Source organism: Panthera uncia, assembly GCF_023721935.1.
Source record: "Panthera uncia isolate 11264 chromosome A1 unlocalized genomic scaffold, Puncia_PCG_1.0 HiC_scaffold_17, whole genome shotgun sequence".
Taxonomy (NCBI): Eukaryota; Metazoa; Chordata; class Mammalia; order Carnivora; family Felidae; genus Panthera; species Panthera uncia.
In genome coordinates, this window is record NW_026057577.1 from 116,827,901 (window position 1) to 116,842,697 (window position 14,797).

Below are 14,797 nucleotides of genomic sequence, written 5' to 3' on the forward strand. Positions count from 1 at the left end.
AAAAAAAAAATTAAAAAAAAAAAAATAAATAAAAAAAAAAAAATAAAACTACCAATATGCTAAAACCTCTAATTAGCGGAGTTAAACAACTTGAGAGTGCCATCAAAGAGATGATCTACTAATTTGAAAATCATTAGTGCAGAGTTGCTTCACTAAAACCCATACAATTAATTTAAAAGTGCGTATTAAATAATAGCATTTAGAGATACATTTGGAGATGTGCCATCATTACTTATTTCACTTTGACCAGGTGTTAGTGGAAGCACACCAGCATCCATAAGTGGTTCAGACTGAATCTGCCTCCCTATGTGGCATGCACCTTCTATACTCTGGAGGATTAAGCCTCAGACAAGGACCTCCTTCCAGAAGACTCTTCCTATTCAATGCCAGGATACTTTGCTTCATCCTGGGCTTTGGGAATAGGAGGAAAAGAAGAGAACCCTTTAAGTGTTCTTGGCCAATGGGAAAAAGTGAAGTATGACTGAATGACCCAACCGTCTTTATTGACCTCAAACTCTCCAGGGAATTTTCCTTTAGAGGTTTCCTCTGATAAAAACCTGAGATCATTTTTCCTCTAAATTCCCCTAAGATGTAGTAGATGTTCCCTTTTGCTAGTTGAGATGAAAACATATATTTTAAAGAATTTCTGTGCTACAGTTATGTTCTTAAAATGCTTTAAACTTTTGCATTAGGATTATGTATTTTACTTATATACATGGTTATGAAATATGTGGCTGTGATCTTTGGAATGGAGATAGTTTATACTGTAGTTCAAACAGACCAGTGATTCAGTTCCAGCTTTGGCACTGATAAATGTGTGTGACTTTGAGCAAGTTTCTTAATTTTTCTAATTTTTGCATCTCTTACCTGTAAGAACAATATCAGGTTTCAAGAATATTATGAGGAGCAATGAGTTCGTAGAATAGTACCTCATAAGGAGTAAAGTACTCAGTGTATGCTAATCTCTTCCATTGTTCCTTTATATTTAAGTATATATAGAAAATATGTTTATGGATAGATATATGTGCAGAAATATTTAAAATATACTTGCTGGGGTGCCTGGGTGGTTCAGTCAGTTAACCATCCGACTTCGGCTCAGGTCATGATCTCATGGTTTGTGAGTTTGCACCCTGCATTGAGCTCTGTGCTAATGGCTCAGAACCTGGAGCCTGCTTCAGATTTTCTTTCTCCCTCTTTTTCTGCCTCTCCCCTACTCATGCTCTCTCTCTTTCTTTCTCTCTCTCAAAAAAAAAAATAAATAAATAAACATAAAAAAAATTAAAAGCAAAATTAAGATAAAATGAAATAAGGGACACCTGGCTCAGTCAGTTAAGCGTTCCACTTCAGCTCAGGTCTTGATCTCAGGGTTCATGGGTTCAAGCTCCACATTGGGCTCTGTGCTGACAGCTCAGAGCCTGGAGCCTGCTTAGGATTCTATGTGTCCCTCTCTCTCTGCCCCTCCACCGCTCATACTCTGTCTCTCTCTCTCTCCCTCTCTTTCCCTCTCAAATAATAAACATTAAAACAAAATAAAATAAAATAAAATATATTTACTTATATTTACTTGTATAAGCAAGCAATGAAAATATTTGCTCAAAATACTAATTATAGAAAAATCACACTTAAAATCTTAAAATAATACCTGATTTGGGGCCTTTCTATAACAAGTATTAATTAACTCTTAGTATAAAAAATTAGGCTAATAGACATACCAACTTAAAAAATAATGTATTGATACGTTTAATTTTTATTTTAAAATAATGCACTAGTGCATAAAGAAATACGAGAAAAAATATCCATAATCTCAAGCATGATTAAATTTTAATTTATCAATCTACTTAATGCAGATTTTGTATTTTATCATGCGATTGAAGCAGGAAAACATATATTTAGAATTTGAGGGATTAATTGTCCAGGGAACAAGTCTAGAACTTAAAATAACCAAACATCATTCTTTTTATGGCAACAGTAATCTAGTTATGCAGTAACTTTATATTTTATTGCTAAAAGCTATTTGAATCCTTCTGTAATGCAAAAGGATTGATTTCAAGAGCACAAATGTTTGGAAGCAGATCATAACAGTCACAAATAAGAAAAATAAATACATTTTTCCAACTGAAAAATATATGTAATTGTATATTATTTTTTAAAGTGTCATTTCTAAAAATCATGGCATTTAAATTACTTGGAGATAATGCTACCAAGAATACAAATACGGAGGCGCTTGGGGGGTTCAGTCAACTGAGGGTCCAACTCTTGATTTGGGCTCAGGTCATGATCCTGGGATCATGGGATTGGGCCCCACATTAGGCACCATGCTGAGCATGGAGCCTGCTTGGAATTCTCTTATTCCCTCGACCCCTTTCCCATGTGCACGTGTTCTCTGTCTCTTTCCCTCTCTCTCTCTCTCTGAAATAAAAATTTTAAAAAAGTCCAAAATATATAACCATGTATTTCAAGGTTTCAAGAGCTTCTATCATTTGATTTGCCTGGAAATAATTCATTACTTCCTAATTTAAAAACATAGTGCTAATGTTATGGAACAAGGTTGACAAGTTATGAAATCAAAGCACAATGTTGACAGGTTCTCTTTCTTCTTGCCTACATTGGAGTTAATATTTGCTTTCAAAGCACTATACTGGGAGGCAATGCCACATCATATATATTTTTTAAGAAATATTCTTTCTCATTATCTACATTTTGACCTTACACACAACATAGCTGTCAGCCTTTTCCCTGAGTCTCCTTAGGAATTGCATGTAGAGTGTTTCTACTGAATAATTCAATTTAGGACGGCCTCATTGAGTTGATCTCCACTTGTCTTCCTACTGACCTTATCACTTACTATGATCTATAACAAAACGTGATGAATAATGTTTAATTCAACTAAGATACCTCCTCAAAGATGTTTCTTAAATGTTTCTGTTTGTAATTTACAAATCCAGCAATTCTAGGGGACATACTTCCAAAAACAAAAATGCTCAAATGAGTACTTAAAAACAAGGATAGCTCTATTTCAATCACTAATCAGTATAAATCTTGCTCCTGATGTCTATCCATTGTTACCATACTTCAGCACTGTAAAATTGATAGAGAACAACAATTTATTACCCTGACTCTCTTCTCTTATACACAGATTAAGTAAACTCATGTTCAGTTGAAGGTACACTTTGGAATTGGTGACCTGTTATGCTACACTTCTTATGACTTCAGGCAGATTATGCTCAGCTGTATTCCTTATCTTGAGAACTTCTTAATGTATCTTTGTATCTGATTGGCATTGCTGAAATTGATGTAAATGATAAGTTTATTCAGTGGTTGAAGAAGTAAATTGAAACTGATCAAAATTTGATACTTTAGCTGTTGATGTATATATTTCTGAGTCAAGTTCTATATATCCAAGTTTGCTTCTATATATCCAATTTTGCCTACTTAGATTCATGCTTGTATTTGATTTCAAATGATAAAGAAGAATTCATTCAGATGTTCAATAATGGAATATTTTGTCCTTCTAAATTAATAGAATTTTGGTTCATATAAAGATGATGGACCAGAGAACTTTTATACCTGTGGCAGAATACTAAATGGCTTAGTTTGAGTTTGACCATCCTAAGTCAGAAGGTGTAGGGAACTCTAGAGTAAACATTTCTATTCTTTTTTTGTCATAGCCCTGATCCAAATTAAGTAACGGTGTAAACAGTATATCAAACAAATGCTTAGAAACTAGATTAACCTAGACTATAAACCTAAAATATATTTCTTTCTGTATGAAAGTTGCCAGATGGAATAATCAAATTTACTTATATATATTCTTGTTAATTGACTCAATATGTTTTCCTCAAAAAAATAATTACATTCAGTGATGCCTCAGTGAAGTGATGACTTAAATGAGCAAACTCTTTGAATAATAAAAATCTATAAGGAACAGTTTGTTGGTAAATCATTGCCTACATGAAAACAAGAGAAACCCTGATTAAATCAGAGCTAACAGATATTTATTTCCTTTCAATAGGATTCAAGTCATATGGAAGTTGGTAATATTTGGATCATATGATAAATCACGTGGAGTATATAGTCTTCCCATTCATGTTATTATTATTGATGTAGACTAAAATACAATAGAGTCATTTTTTTTTTAATGAAAGGAGAACAGCCACATAATAAAAGAAAAAAGAAAAGAAAAGAAAAGAAACATTCCTGGACCTTCACCAAGCCCTATCAGATCTAGTTTTTCCTTCTTATTTTTTTTTTAATTTTTATTTATTTTTGAGAGAGAGAGAAATAGAGCACAAGTTGGGGAGGGGTAGAGAGGGAGGGCGACACAGAATTGGAAATAGGCTCCAGGCTCTGAGCTGTCAGCACAGAGTCCAACACAGGGCTCGAACTCGTGAACCGTGAGATTATGACCTGAGCTGAAGTCAGATGCTCAACTGACTGAGCCACCCAGGCACCCCCAAGTTTTTCCTTCTTTAGGTCTCCTCTTTGCCTGATGTTGATTTTCTACATTAAATAAGGGTTTTCATGTGAGATTTGAACTGATCAGTTAGTCTTTCAGCCTAATATTTTGCCTGAAATCATGAATATAATGTTTATAAAATCAAGAGCAGTGTCATGTAGTAGCTAATGGTATGGTCTCTAGAGTCAGATTGGGTTCAAAACAATGAATCTTCCACTTATAAACTTGTAACCTTGGGCAAGTCACGATGTTCTCTACCTCAATATTATCATTTATCGAATGGCAATAAGAACAATCAGATGAAAGATTGATTAGATCAATACAATAATTGGTGCTTTGAGCAGTTTAGAGCCCTTCATGTTGTTACCATCACACTGTTTTTCAAGGATAACCCCATGTGTGTGTTTTATCGCCATAGTCAACCTACCTTTCTGGCTTGAGCTTTTTGTAGCTGGGATTGTAACGGTGGATGGTGCTGGTGGGGAGGGTAGGAGCCAATAAAGAGGATGCCGGTAATGGTATAAATATCATTCTTCCATTTAGGGTTCTTTCAGCAGCAGCCTCTGAATCACATGGCTGCTGCCTAAATACTGACATTCCACTGTGAGGGCTGGGTTGGCCCTCATGTACACAATGCGCATAGACAAAATTCAATGTGTAAAGAGAATGATTCTGGTCTTGTAGAATAACAGAAAAGATCCCTACACCTGATCAGTCTCCTCTGTAAAGAAAAGCCTAAATTGCTTGAATCTTTCTGAATTTTCCATAACCTCCTGAATTATTCTACTTTCCTTTTTCTTTTACCATTTCATAAAAATCTTATATGCTGAATTCTATAGACCTTATCCCCTCAAAATTATTTGTGGCTGTTCTTGTTTTATACTTTATGCTTTTATGCTATTTCACTTTTCATTTCACCTCCCTTAGGCTTCCAATAGCTTTTAAACATAGCTTTTCTTTAGTCATTGTTAAATCCATCTATTACCTCCCCACAGCTGTAGTTTGGGCCATATAATTCCTTCTTTTTAATATTCTTTTGTTTATTTTTGAGAGAGAGGGTGGGGGAGAGGTAGAGGGAAAAAAGAGAGAATTTTAAGCAGTCTCTGCGCTGTCACTGTACAGCCTGACTTGGGGCTTGAACTCATGAACTGTGAGATCATGACCTCAGCCGAAGTCAAGAGTCTGTCACTTAATGGACTGAGCCAACCAGGTGCCCCTGAGCCACATAATTGTTTGCTGTGAGGGAGCTTCTCTGTGAATTGGTGGAGTGGGGGGCGGGGGGGGCACTTACTAGCTTCACTAGCCTGTACCTATTAGATGTTAACAGCACTTCCTCCAGTTATAAAAAAAAAAAAATTCAGCAATGTTCCTTGGGTGACAGAATCATCCTCAGTTGAGAACCACTGTTATATAAAAATAACATATCTCAAAAACACTTATATATGAATAATCACAGATTCAGGGAAATCTTTTTAACCAATACAGAAAGTTCAGCAGCTCACAGGGAAATTGTAGATTTATTTTCCTACATAAAGTAATCAAAATGTTTGTATGGCAAATTATATCATTAAAAATAAATAGGAAAACAGTAAATTAGGAATAGACATTTAAAGCAAATAGTTAAAGAATTGATATCCAGTCTTCAACTATGTATTACGAATTCATAAGAAAAAAACAAGAATTTCATCAGAAATGAGAAGTCCAGTATATTAATAAGTATATGAAAACATTCTCAAATTCTTAGTCTGAGAAATGGAAATAAAAATAACTGTGGCTTCAAAACACAGGGTCGCGGGGCGCCTGGGTGGCTCAGTCGGTTAAGCAGCCAACTTCGGCTCAGGTCATGATCTCACGGTCTGTGAGTTCGAGCCCCGCATCGGGCTCTGTGCTGACAGCTCAGAGCCTGGAGCCTGTTTCAGATTCTGTGTCTCCCTCTCTCTCTGACCCTCCCCTGTTCATGCTCTGTCTCTCTCTGTCTCAAAAATAAATAAACGTTAAAAAAAAAAATAAAAAAAAAAACTGTGGGCTACTATTTCTCACTAGAAAAGGTGATGAAGTGTGATTTTACTTGTTTTTGGAAAAGTTACAGCCTTTTGAAACATTCTGGCAATATATTTCAAAATCAATTGAAAACTTTACTCTTTGACCCAACAAACACACTCCTGAGAATCTATTTGATAGAGATAAAGGTTATATGTACAAAGTTGTTTATTACAGAATAGTTTGTAGTGGCAAAAACTAGAAAACAATAGAAAAATACGAGAATTAACTATAACAAAATCAACAATGGGTAATTGACATAGTTACATGAACACTAGATTATTTGGAGGAATTTTCCTGTGATAAAAGCTAAATGCAGGGAAGTATATATGATATGATCCATTTTTGTAGGGAAAAAAAAGCCAGAATCTCTGTGTGTGTGTGTGTGTGTGTGTGTGTGTGTGTGTGTGTGTGTGTTGGGTATGTGCCTAAGGAGATAAATGAAAATGAACCTAAACACACATTCTTACTTTGGCTATTATCTAACTGCATTCCTCTGGAAAATTGAAATGCTCTTCTCCAGCTCCACTTACCGTTTCCCCTCAAAAACAAAGAAATAAACAATATGAACATAATTAAAATGCAGTCTCCCCTGGACACCCCATTGGCTTTTGAATTATTCCCATTATATCTATGTCCATCAAGATGCCTTAACAACATGACTATGCCCCTGTGTAAGGAAGGGAATCTTGCATTAGATTTAACAGCACAGTCAAAATTTATTTATTCACCCTTTTTTTCAACAACAGTGTTTTCAACAAAAAATATTTAGTGTGTCCACCGAATCATGCAATTTAGAGTTTAACATGATCAATGAGACATAGCCCCAGCCCTAATCTAGGAGTAGATGCCAGGCAAATGAGAAGATCATCATGTACCAGATGGAAGTCACCACAACAAGGGAATTGGAGTCCCAAGGGAGCCCGGAAGAGATTTAAAGCCAGTGAGAAACAAACAAAGCTTATTTTTTCTTTTCTGTTCGTTCTTTGAATAGATCTTAGGAATTAAAGCCTTTGCAATAAATTCATTTTTAGTATATCAGTGTATTACTGAGTTGAATTTCAGGAAGTTTAATGTCACTTTAAATAACATGTATATTCAAGATTTTTATAGAACACATTTCTTTGTTCATTGAATACTCCATTTCTAGTTCCTGGAACATCTAGAATTTGGGCAACCAGGTTTATTTGTTAAGTATAGCTATGTATTTTCATGTGTGAAAAAAAGTGTAAGGAATGAATTTTATTTCTCAAAATGAAAACTTGTGCGTGGGTCCATTATACTGTATGCATAGTATAATATGCAAATAATTTTCATTTCTTAAAATTGAATCTCATTTTTACACCTGTGTGTGTGTGTGTGTGTGTGTGTGTGTGTACACATGGATGGATGGATGGACGGATGGATGGGGCAACATGACCTTATTTTATAAGTAACAATGAATTTCACTTTAAGAAACTTAACTCTTTCGACCAAACGGGACTGGTTATTTTTGTCAGCAGCCATATGCAATTCCAAAGTTTATGAAGTTGGATGTTTCAGCTTTATCATGTCCTATTTTTCCTAATTGGATAACTCCATTAAAACATGAACAAAAAATTATCTATGTATATTCAATATTTTTTTAAGTAACTTAAAATTTTCCAATAATTTAAGAGTTAATTCGACAAAGGCAGGGATATCTTTGTGTGTTTGTGGGCATGACCTTTTAGTTGCACAGGGACCCACTTCCAGAAGGACCTTGTGCTTGTTATAAAGCTCCGCTGCTGCTATCTTTTTTTTTTCAACGTTTTTTTTTTTTTTTTTTTTTTTTAATTTATTTTTGGGACAGAGAGAGACAGAGCATGAACGGGGGAGGGGCAGAGAGAGAGGGAGACACGGAATCGGAAACAGGCTCCAGACTCTGAGCCATCAGCCCAGAGCCTGACGCGGGGCTCGAACTCACGGACCGCGAGATCGTGACCTGGGTGAAGTCGGACGCTTAACCGACTGCGCCACCCAGGCGCCCCCGCTGCTGCTATCTTGATATTCTCAATAACTTTATCTGTGAATTTATGTTCTGTAAATGAAGTTCACTGGGACATTGGAGCATGAACATGACCATGAGCATTGGAGCTTCAGGGGGCCACTCTGCATACACAGGTTCAGACCCGCAGGCAAAGCGGGCAACACAGAAGCCAAGCAATTGGCCTGACAGCAAGGTGCACATCTGCCTGCCTCCGCAGTCTGGGATGCTGTGTCCCCAGTGTGGCCAAGCCAGAACTGGGCCAGATTACCAGTGGCAACAGCAACCCCCAAAGCAACAGCAGCAAAAGCAGCAAATGGAAGAGGTAGGAGCGGCTCCCCCACTGCCGGCAGGGACAGGAATCTTGGTGAGAGGACAGCTGCCTATCAGTCCCAGGATCCCATCCCTGCAGTATCTACACGAACATTAAATCTGCCTAAATCCCAAAATAATGCTTGCATAACTCAGATGGTAAACTTTGTCAGCAAATTATTACAAAGTTAAGGTGTATACATGGATGTTGCAATAAAACATATCAGGGAGTTATTAGAATTTTTCACAGTTTACAATGTCCAGTTTTGAAAACTGCAACATTGCAAAGCAAATATCCACCAGCCTAGAAATACAGATTGAATTTAAAGATCATCATATTTGATGGAAAATAACACTATCTTCATATGAAACTCTAAATGAACCAATGAATAGCAAAAAAAGGAATTTTTTGTATAATTTTACCTTATAATTGAAAATAAAGGAATAAAATACATAAACAGGCATTTTGGATTATATACGAATTATGAAACTACTTTTGGTTTCTTGCACAACCTCAGCGAGTTATAGGAAATGTCAGAGGTAATATTAAAATGTCAGTGCATACATTTACATTAAATTCAACATATAGACAGTGTAAAGGATCTTTGTTGTGATGGAATTGTTCTGTATCTTGACTGTGGTGAGGAATACGCAAACTTATACAGGCGTTAAAATTGTATAAAACTTAAGTACACACACTAACAAGCACCTTAAATCAGTGCAATATGAGTGAGATCAATGGATTGTACCCATGTCAATTTCCTGGTTGTAACATTGTACATACTTTGCAGGATGTTACTATTTTGGATGAAAGGTGCATGGGTTCTCTATTATTTCTTAAAATTTGCATGTTAATCTATACTTATCTTAAAGTAGAAAGTTTAATTAAAAATCACATTCATACATGAAACTAGTTTGTATAGAGTTAAATCTTCATTGAAAAATGTTCCATTAGAATCATCAGCTCCAGATGTACTAAAATTTATGTTAAATCAGAAATTTATGCCAATGTTATCATAATCTATAGAATATTCTAAGTAGTTCCAGTAATAGGTGCATCAACAGAAAGATCTTTCTTAAAATTTCTCAGAAACTATCAGAAATTATTTGTGATCTTACCTTAGCCAAAACAAGTGATGTCACTTACAATTTTATAGTTGAAAATGAAATTGCTAATTGTAAAAATGTTGATGACCTAAGAAATGGATTTGCAGAAAATTAAACCAGAAAAATTATATGATCAATATATCACAATAATACAGTATTTCTATTTATCATATTATATATAACTATGACACAAAAATATTTTTTGAAATATATAAATTTATGTTGTTATTCATCTATCGCTATTACTATCATAAGTAATAAAATATTTTAAAGGAAAATTTAGTATCTATTATTATCTTTAACAGCACTTTTTTCTTACATTTTGAACTAATGGATCCCAAATTTTCATTTTGCACTGGACCTCATAAATTTTGTAAGTCTTGGGCCAGGAACTTGATCCAAATTGATCCAAATAGTCCTTTAAATTTTATCAAAGGGTAGATAAGATATATTGAATAGCTTATTTTTGTAGAATAGAGTTTGGAGTAAATTTTTGAAAGGTTTCAGAAATTGCATCCAGTAACTAATCTCAGAAGTCAGCTCTTTTTTTTCCAGAGGGTTTGCCAAGATATTATTTTGCTTATTTTATTTTATAAAAAGCCAACAAGATTCATCCATCATCAATCCTGACATTTGAATCCCAATCTACATTACCCTGAAAGAGGACTTCAAGGAAGTCTTTCCATTTATCAGACCTCCGTTGCCAAAATGTTTGTGTATTTTTCATTTAAGAAGTATGGAATTAAGGACTATGCCAATATATCCATTTGGATTTTAAATCTAAACATCGTAGTTTTGATAAAAATTCCTATACATAGACCCATCACCTTCATACTTACCTGCAACATTTCTCATCTTGCAAATACGTTGCAAGAAAATGACCAGATTTCCTTGAAACTTTGGAGTCAGTCTATCAGCATTTTTATATAACAGTCACACCATTGTCTCAAAAGGAATTTTAGTTTTAAAGACAACAAACCTAAAACTGACTGGAATGCATATATTATCAGTAGATTGTTTCTGTTTCCTAGTGGTAGGCAAGTTTTGGAAACCGCAGGTCATTTGAGTAGCAATTAAATGTTCCATTACAAGGATGTTTCTCCATACTCGTTACTCTATAATGTTTTTGTGTATGGGTCATACTCACTTTTTATTCTGCCATCCTAATGACTCAGCCTGTTTTCTCTTTCCCTTCTCTTCCAGAATGATTCATGGGGAAAGCAGTATTCATATGCACTCTTCAAAGCTATGAGTCACATGCTGTGCATTGGGTATGGAGCCCAGGCCCCAGTCAGCATGTCTGACCTCTGGATTACCATGCTGAGCATGATCGTTGGGGCCACCTGCTATGCCATGTTTGTCGGCCATGCCACGGCTTTAATCCAGTCTTTGGATTCTTCAAGGCGCCAATATCAAGAGAAGGTAATTTGTGTCATCACTACCATCTCCAACCAGCTAGTTTGTAAATTGAATTAATAGTGTTCACAGTAACTAAACCATTATTCTGTCAAAAACATAACGAAACAAAATGGATAAAACAGGAAAACACAGTCTGTTTTGATATTTTAAGGTTGCTTTAAGATGCTCGCTATATAGTTATTTGTTTTCAATTTATTTGTTGAATAACGTTTTTAAATCTGAATTTACATTCACAGAAAAAACAGTTACATGTTTCAGAATGCATTAAGCTGATTTAAAGTATTATGATCGATCATGTTCTATCATATTTCCACAGTAAAATAATATAATGCCTCCTCTAATGTATGTTAGAAAAATGTTAGCGATTAAATGAAAACAGGCAGCCATTGCACATGTCCCTCTGTTTCTCTGCATTACAATCATAATTTATATTATAATCCATATGCTTAGCTGAACATATGTTGCTCTTATATCTAGATAAGTCACCACACCCTCTAGTCTTAAAAATGCATATTAACAGCTGCTGTCGTGCATTCTTCTGCACAATGTGTTAATTAAAATGATTGCAGCTCTAAACTTTTCTCGAGAGAGAGAAAAGTAAATATATGCAATGATACATTCATTGGATTTTTTTTTTCATATGCTGAATTACTTTCGCTGGGGCTAAACTTTGGATAGTCAGACAGTAATTGTATACTCGACCAAACATCCTTAACTTTTTGACAGATAAAGAAGAGTATTTCCTAAGTGAAGGAAGATTTTATAATGCAGAAGTTTAGTTAAACATGGCAAACTATATAGTATACACCTGGCCAAAGAGCATTTCTGGAAGCAATGGCTAAAGTAGTTCTAGAATACTTCTAGTGAGTGATAACCAGCTTAGACTTATAATTACTTACAAAATAGCCAAAGATTGTTTCAGTTGTTGTTTTATTTACAGACATTTTCAACACTATAATCACACAATGCGAGAAAAGGAACCAGATACTTTATTTCCCTTGAATGTAATGACACTGCCATCAACTACTGCAATGAGCAAGTTGGTATTTTGTTACTGAAATAATGAAGAGGTGAACCACCAAAATTGCTTCAAGGTTCATTTTAAAATAAAGCCTCCAATTAAACTGGAAAAAAACAAAGCACATAGTAAGGGAGAGGAGACTTCATACAATGGTGACTGTGACTGAAAATTGTATACTCGAAGGAATTTGGGCTAACATAATGGAGATTTAAGATAAGATTGCAGCAAAATGTATGTTTCTATTATACTGTTTTTTTCTCTTTCAGTTGATACTGCTTTAGAAAAAAAATGCTCTTTTCCCATCTCCTTCTGTCTGCATCATTGGTACCTATTTTTCTTAAAACCAAATCTTCAATTTCTGGTATTGCATTTATTACCATTGCACTGCATGTTAGGTGAATTCACTATTTTTATGTTTTTAGACCTGCTTTAAAGCCAGGCTTAGGGGCGCCTGGGTGGCTCAGTCAGTTAAGTTTCCAACTTCAGCTCAGGTCATGATCTTGTGGTTCGTGAGTTCGAGCCCTGCATCAGGCTGTATGCTGACAGCATGGAGCCTGGAGCCTGCTTGGGATTCTGTGTCTCCCTCTCTCTCTGTCCTTACCCCACTCATGGTCTGTCTGTCTCTCTCTCTGTCTCTCTCTCTGAAAAATAAATAAACATTAAAAATTAAAAAAAAAATAAAAACAAAGCCAGGTTTAACTTGGAAACCCAATTAATTCAACTACGCAATCATAGACATTTATAAGCAAAAATGTTATGATGCCTGCAATAATTCAAATCGTCAAGTTCTTGATATTACAAGGGCTTAATAGAAGGCAAGTGTACTGAGGTAATCCTTTGTTACTTTTTTGACATATGGTACAATCTACACAGAAAGAGCTGATTACAAATATATATATATATATATATTTCATTACATATATATATATTTCTATAAATATATATATATATATTTCATTACAAATATATATATATTTCATTACAAATATATATATATATATATATATATATATATATATTTCCTTATTCTGAATGTTTCCTAAACTAGAGTTATACAATATATGACCTTTTAAATGTTTTCAAAGTTCATCAAAATTGTAACATATATCAGTGTTTAGTTACCTTTTTTTGGCTCATTTATATCCCATTGTATGGATATAATACATTTGTTTATCCATTTATCAGTCGATGGACATTTGAGTTGTTTCCTCCTCTGGCTATTGTGAATAGAGCTGCTGTTAAAATTTGAGTACAAGTGTAATATGAGTATCTGTTTTCATTGCTTTTAAGCATGTACCTAGGAGTGGAATTGCTGGGTCATATAACAATTTTATGTTTATCTTTTTGACAAGCTGCTTTTTCTTGTAGTTAATATTTGTCTTTAAGTGTATTAGAACCATCTCCATGGATGACTGTAAAATTAATGTCGATATTATTTTCACTGATGTTATTTTTCATCAAAAATATTTATATTTTTGAGGTAAAAGAAAGAGCTCCAATACATTTTATAGTAGTCATTCAGATTGCACTGGTTCAACCCACCTAATCTGGCCCCAGAATTCATTCCTCGACATTGTCTGTTGTCTCTCCATCACTTGCCCTACAGTTTGGCTGCAGTAAAAGTATTGATCAAATCTAGTCTAGTGCACTACTGTATGCTCTAGTCTACTGCAAGTTATCCAGCCTACTGTGTATGTCTGGAATCTCAGGGTCATTTAATTCTGTCTTCCTAGGGAACATCTGTTCGTTCTTGCTTTCCCAACCTGAAGTCGTTCTATCATCCTAAGCAGTAGCATTAGGTCCTCTGATTTTGAGATCCTTATCTACACAATTCCCCAATGATAGTAATCTGAAAGGGCTAGAGTGTCGTCATCATCATCATCGTCACCACCATCATCATCATTATTTTCACTCTTGACCAAAAAAAAAAAAATGTAATGTAGCATTGCAGATTAAACTCTGACTTGAATCACACTGTATGCTGCTGATTTCATGGGGTATCATGTTTTGTATTCTGATATTTCAGACAGCTACATTTTCCCCTTCTGCCAGATAAGGTGACTTTAAAGCATGAGACAGGTGGCATTTAAAATGTGCCTCTCCTGATGCTCTGCTCTGGATTACTAGCAGGCTTCATAGTTCCTGTAACTGGGATATTGAACAAGCTCAATTTCAGAAATAACCAAAAGCAATCATATTTTTTGTCTCCAACTGTTTATTTAGCAAAAGGGTCATTTTTTTCTGAACAAATAAAATCCCTCCAAGATCTTTTTGGGGCTAGAAGCCAGGAATTAGAGCATTCTCCATAGGCTCTCTTCTCTCTCCTGTTATAAGCCTATTAGGAGCTACTATTTGTCACTAGGGAGAAGACACAAGGAGGGATTAAAGGGAAGGGAAGAGGCAGTTTTTTGTTGTTGTTGATGTTTTTAGTTTATTT

General features: G+C 35.0%; 1 protein-coding gene across 1 annotated transcript in view; it reads left to right on the forward strand.

The window, feature by feature from the left end:
- HCN1 (hyperpolarization activated cyclic nucleotide gated potassium channel 1) overlaps positions 1-14,797 on the forward strand; it is a 392,613-nt gene that overhangs the window by 273,523 nt on the left and 104,293 nt on the right. The window contains exon 4 of the mRNA XM_049648096.1: positions 11,124-11,342. Within this exon, the coding sequence (XP_049504053.1) occupies positions 11,124-11,342 (219 nt within the window). The remainder of the gene's footprint in view (positions 1-11,123; positions 11,343-14,797) is intronic.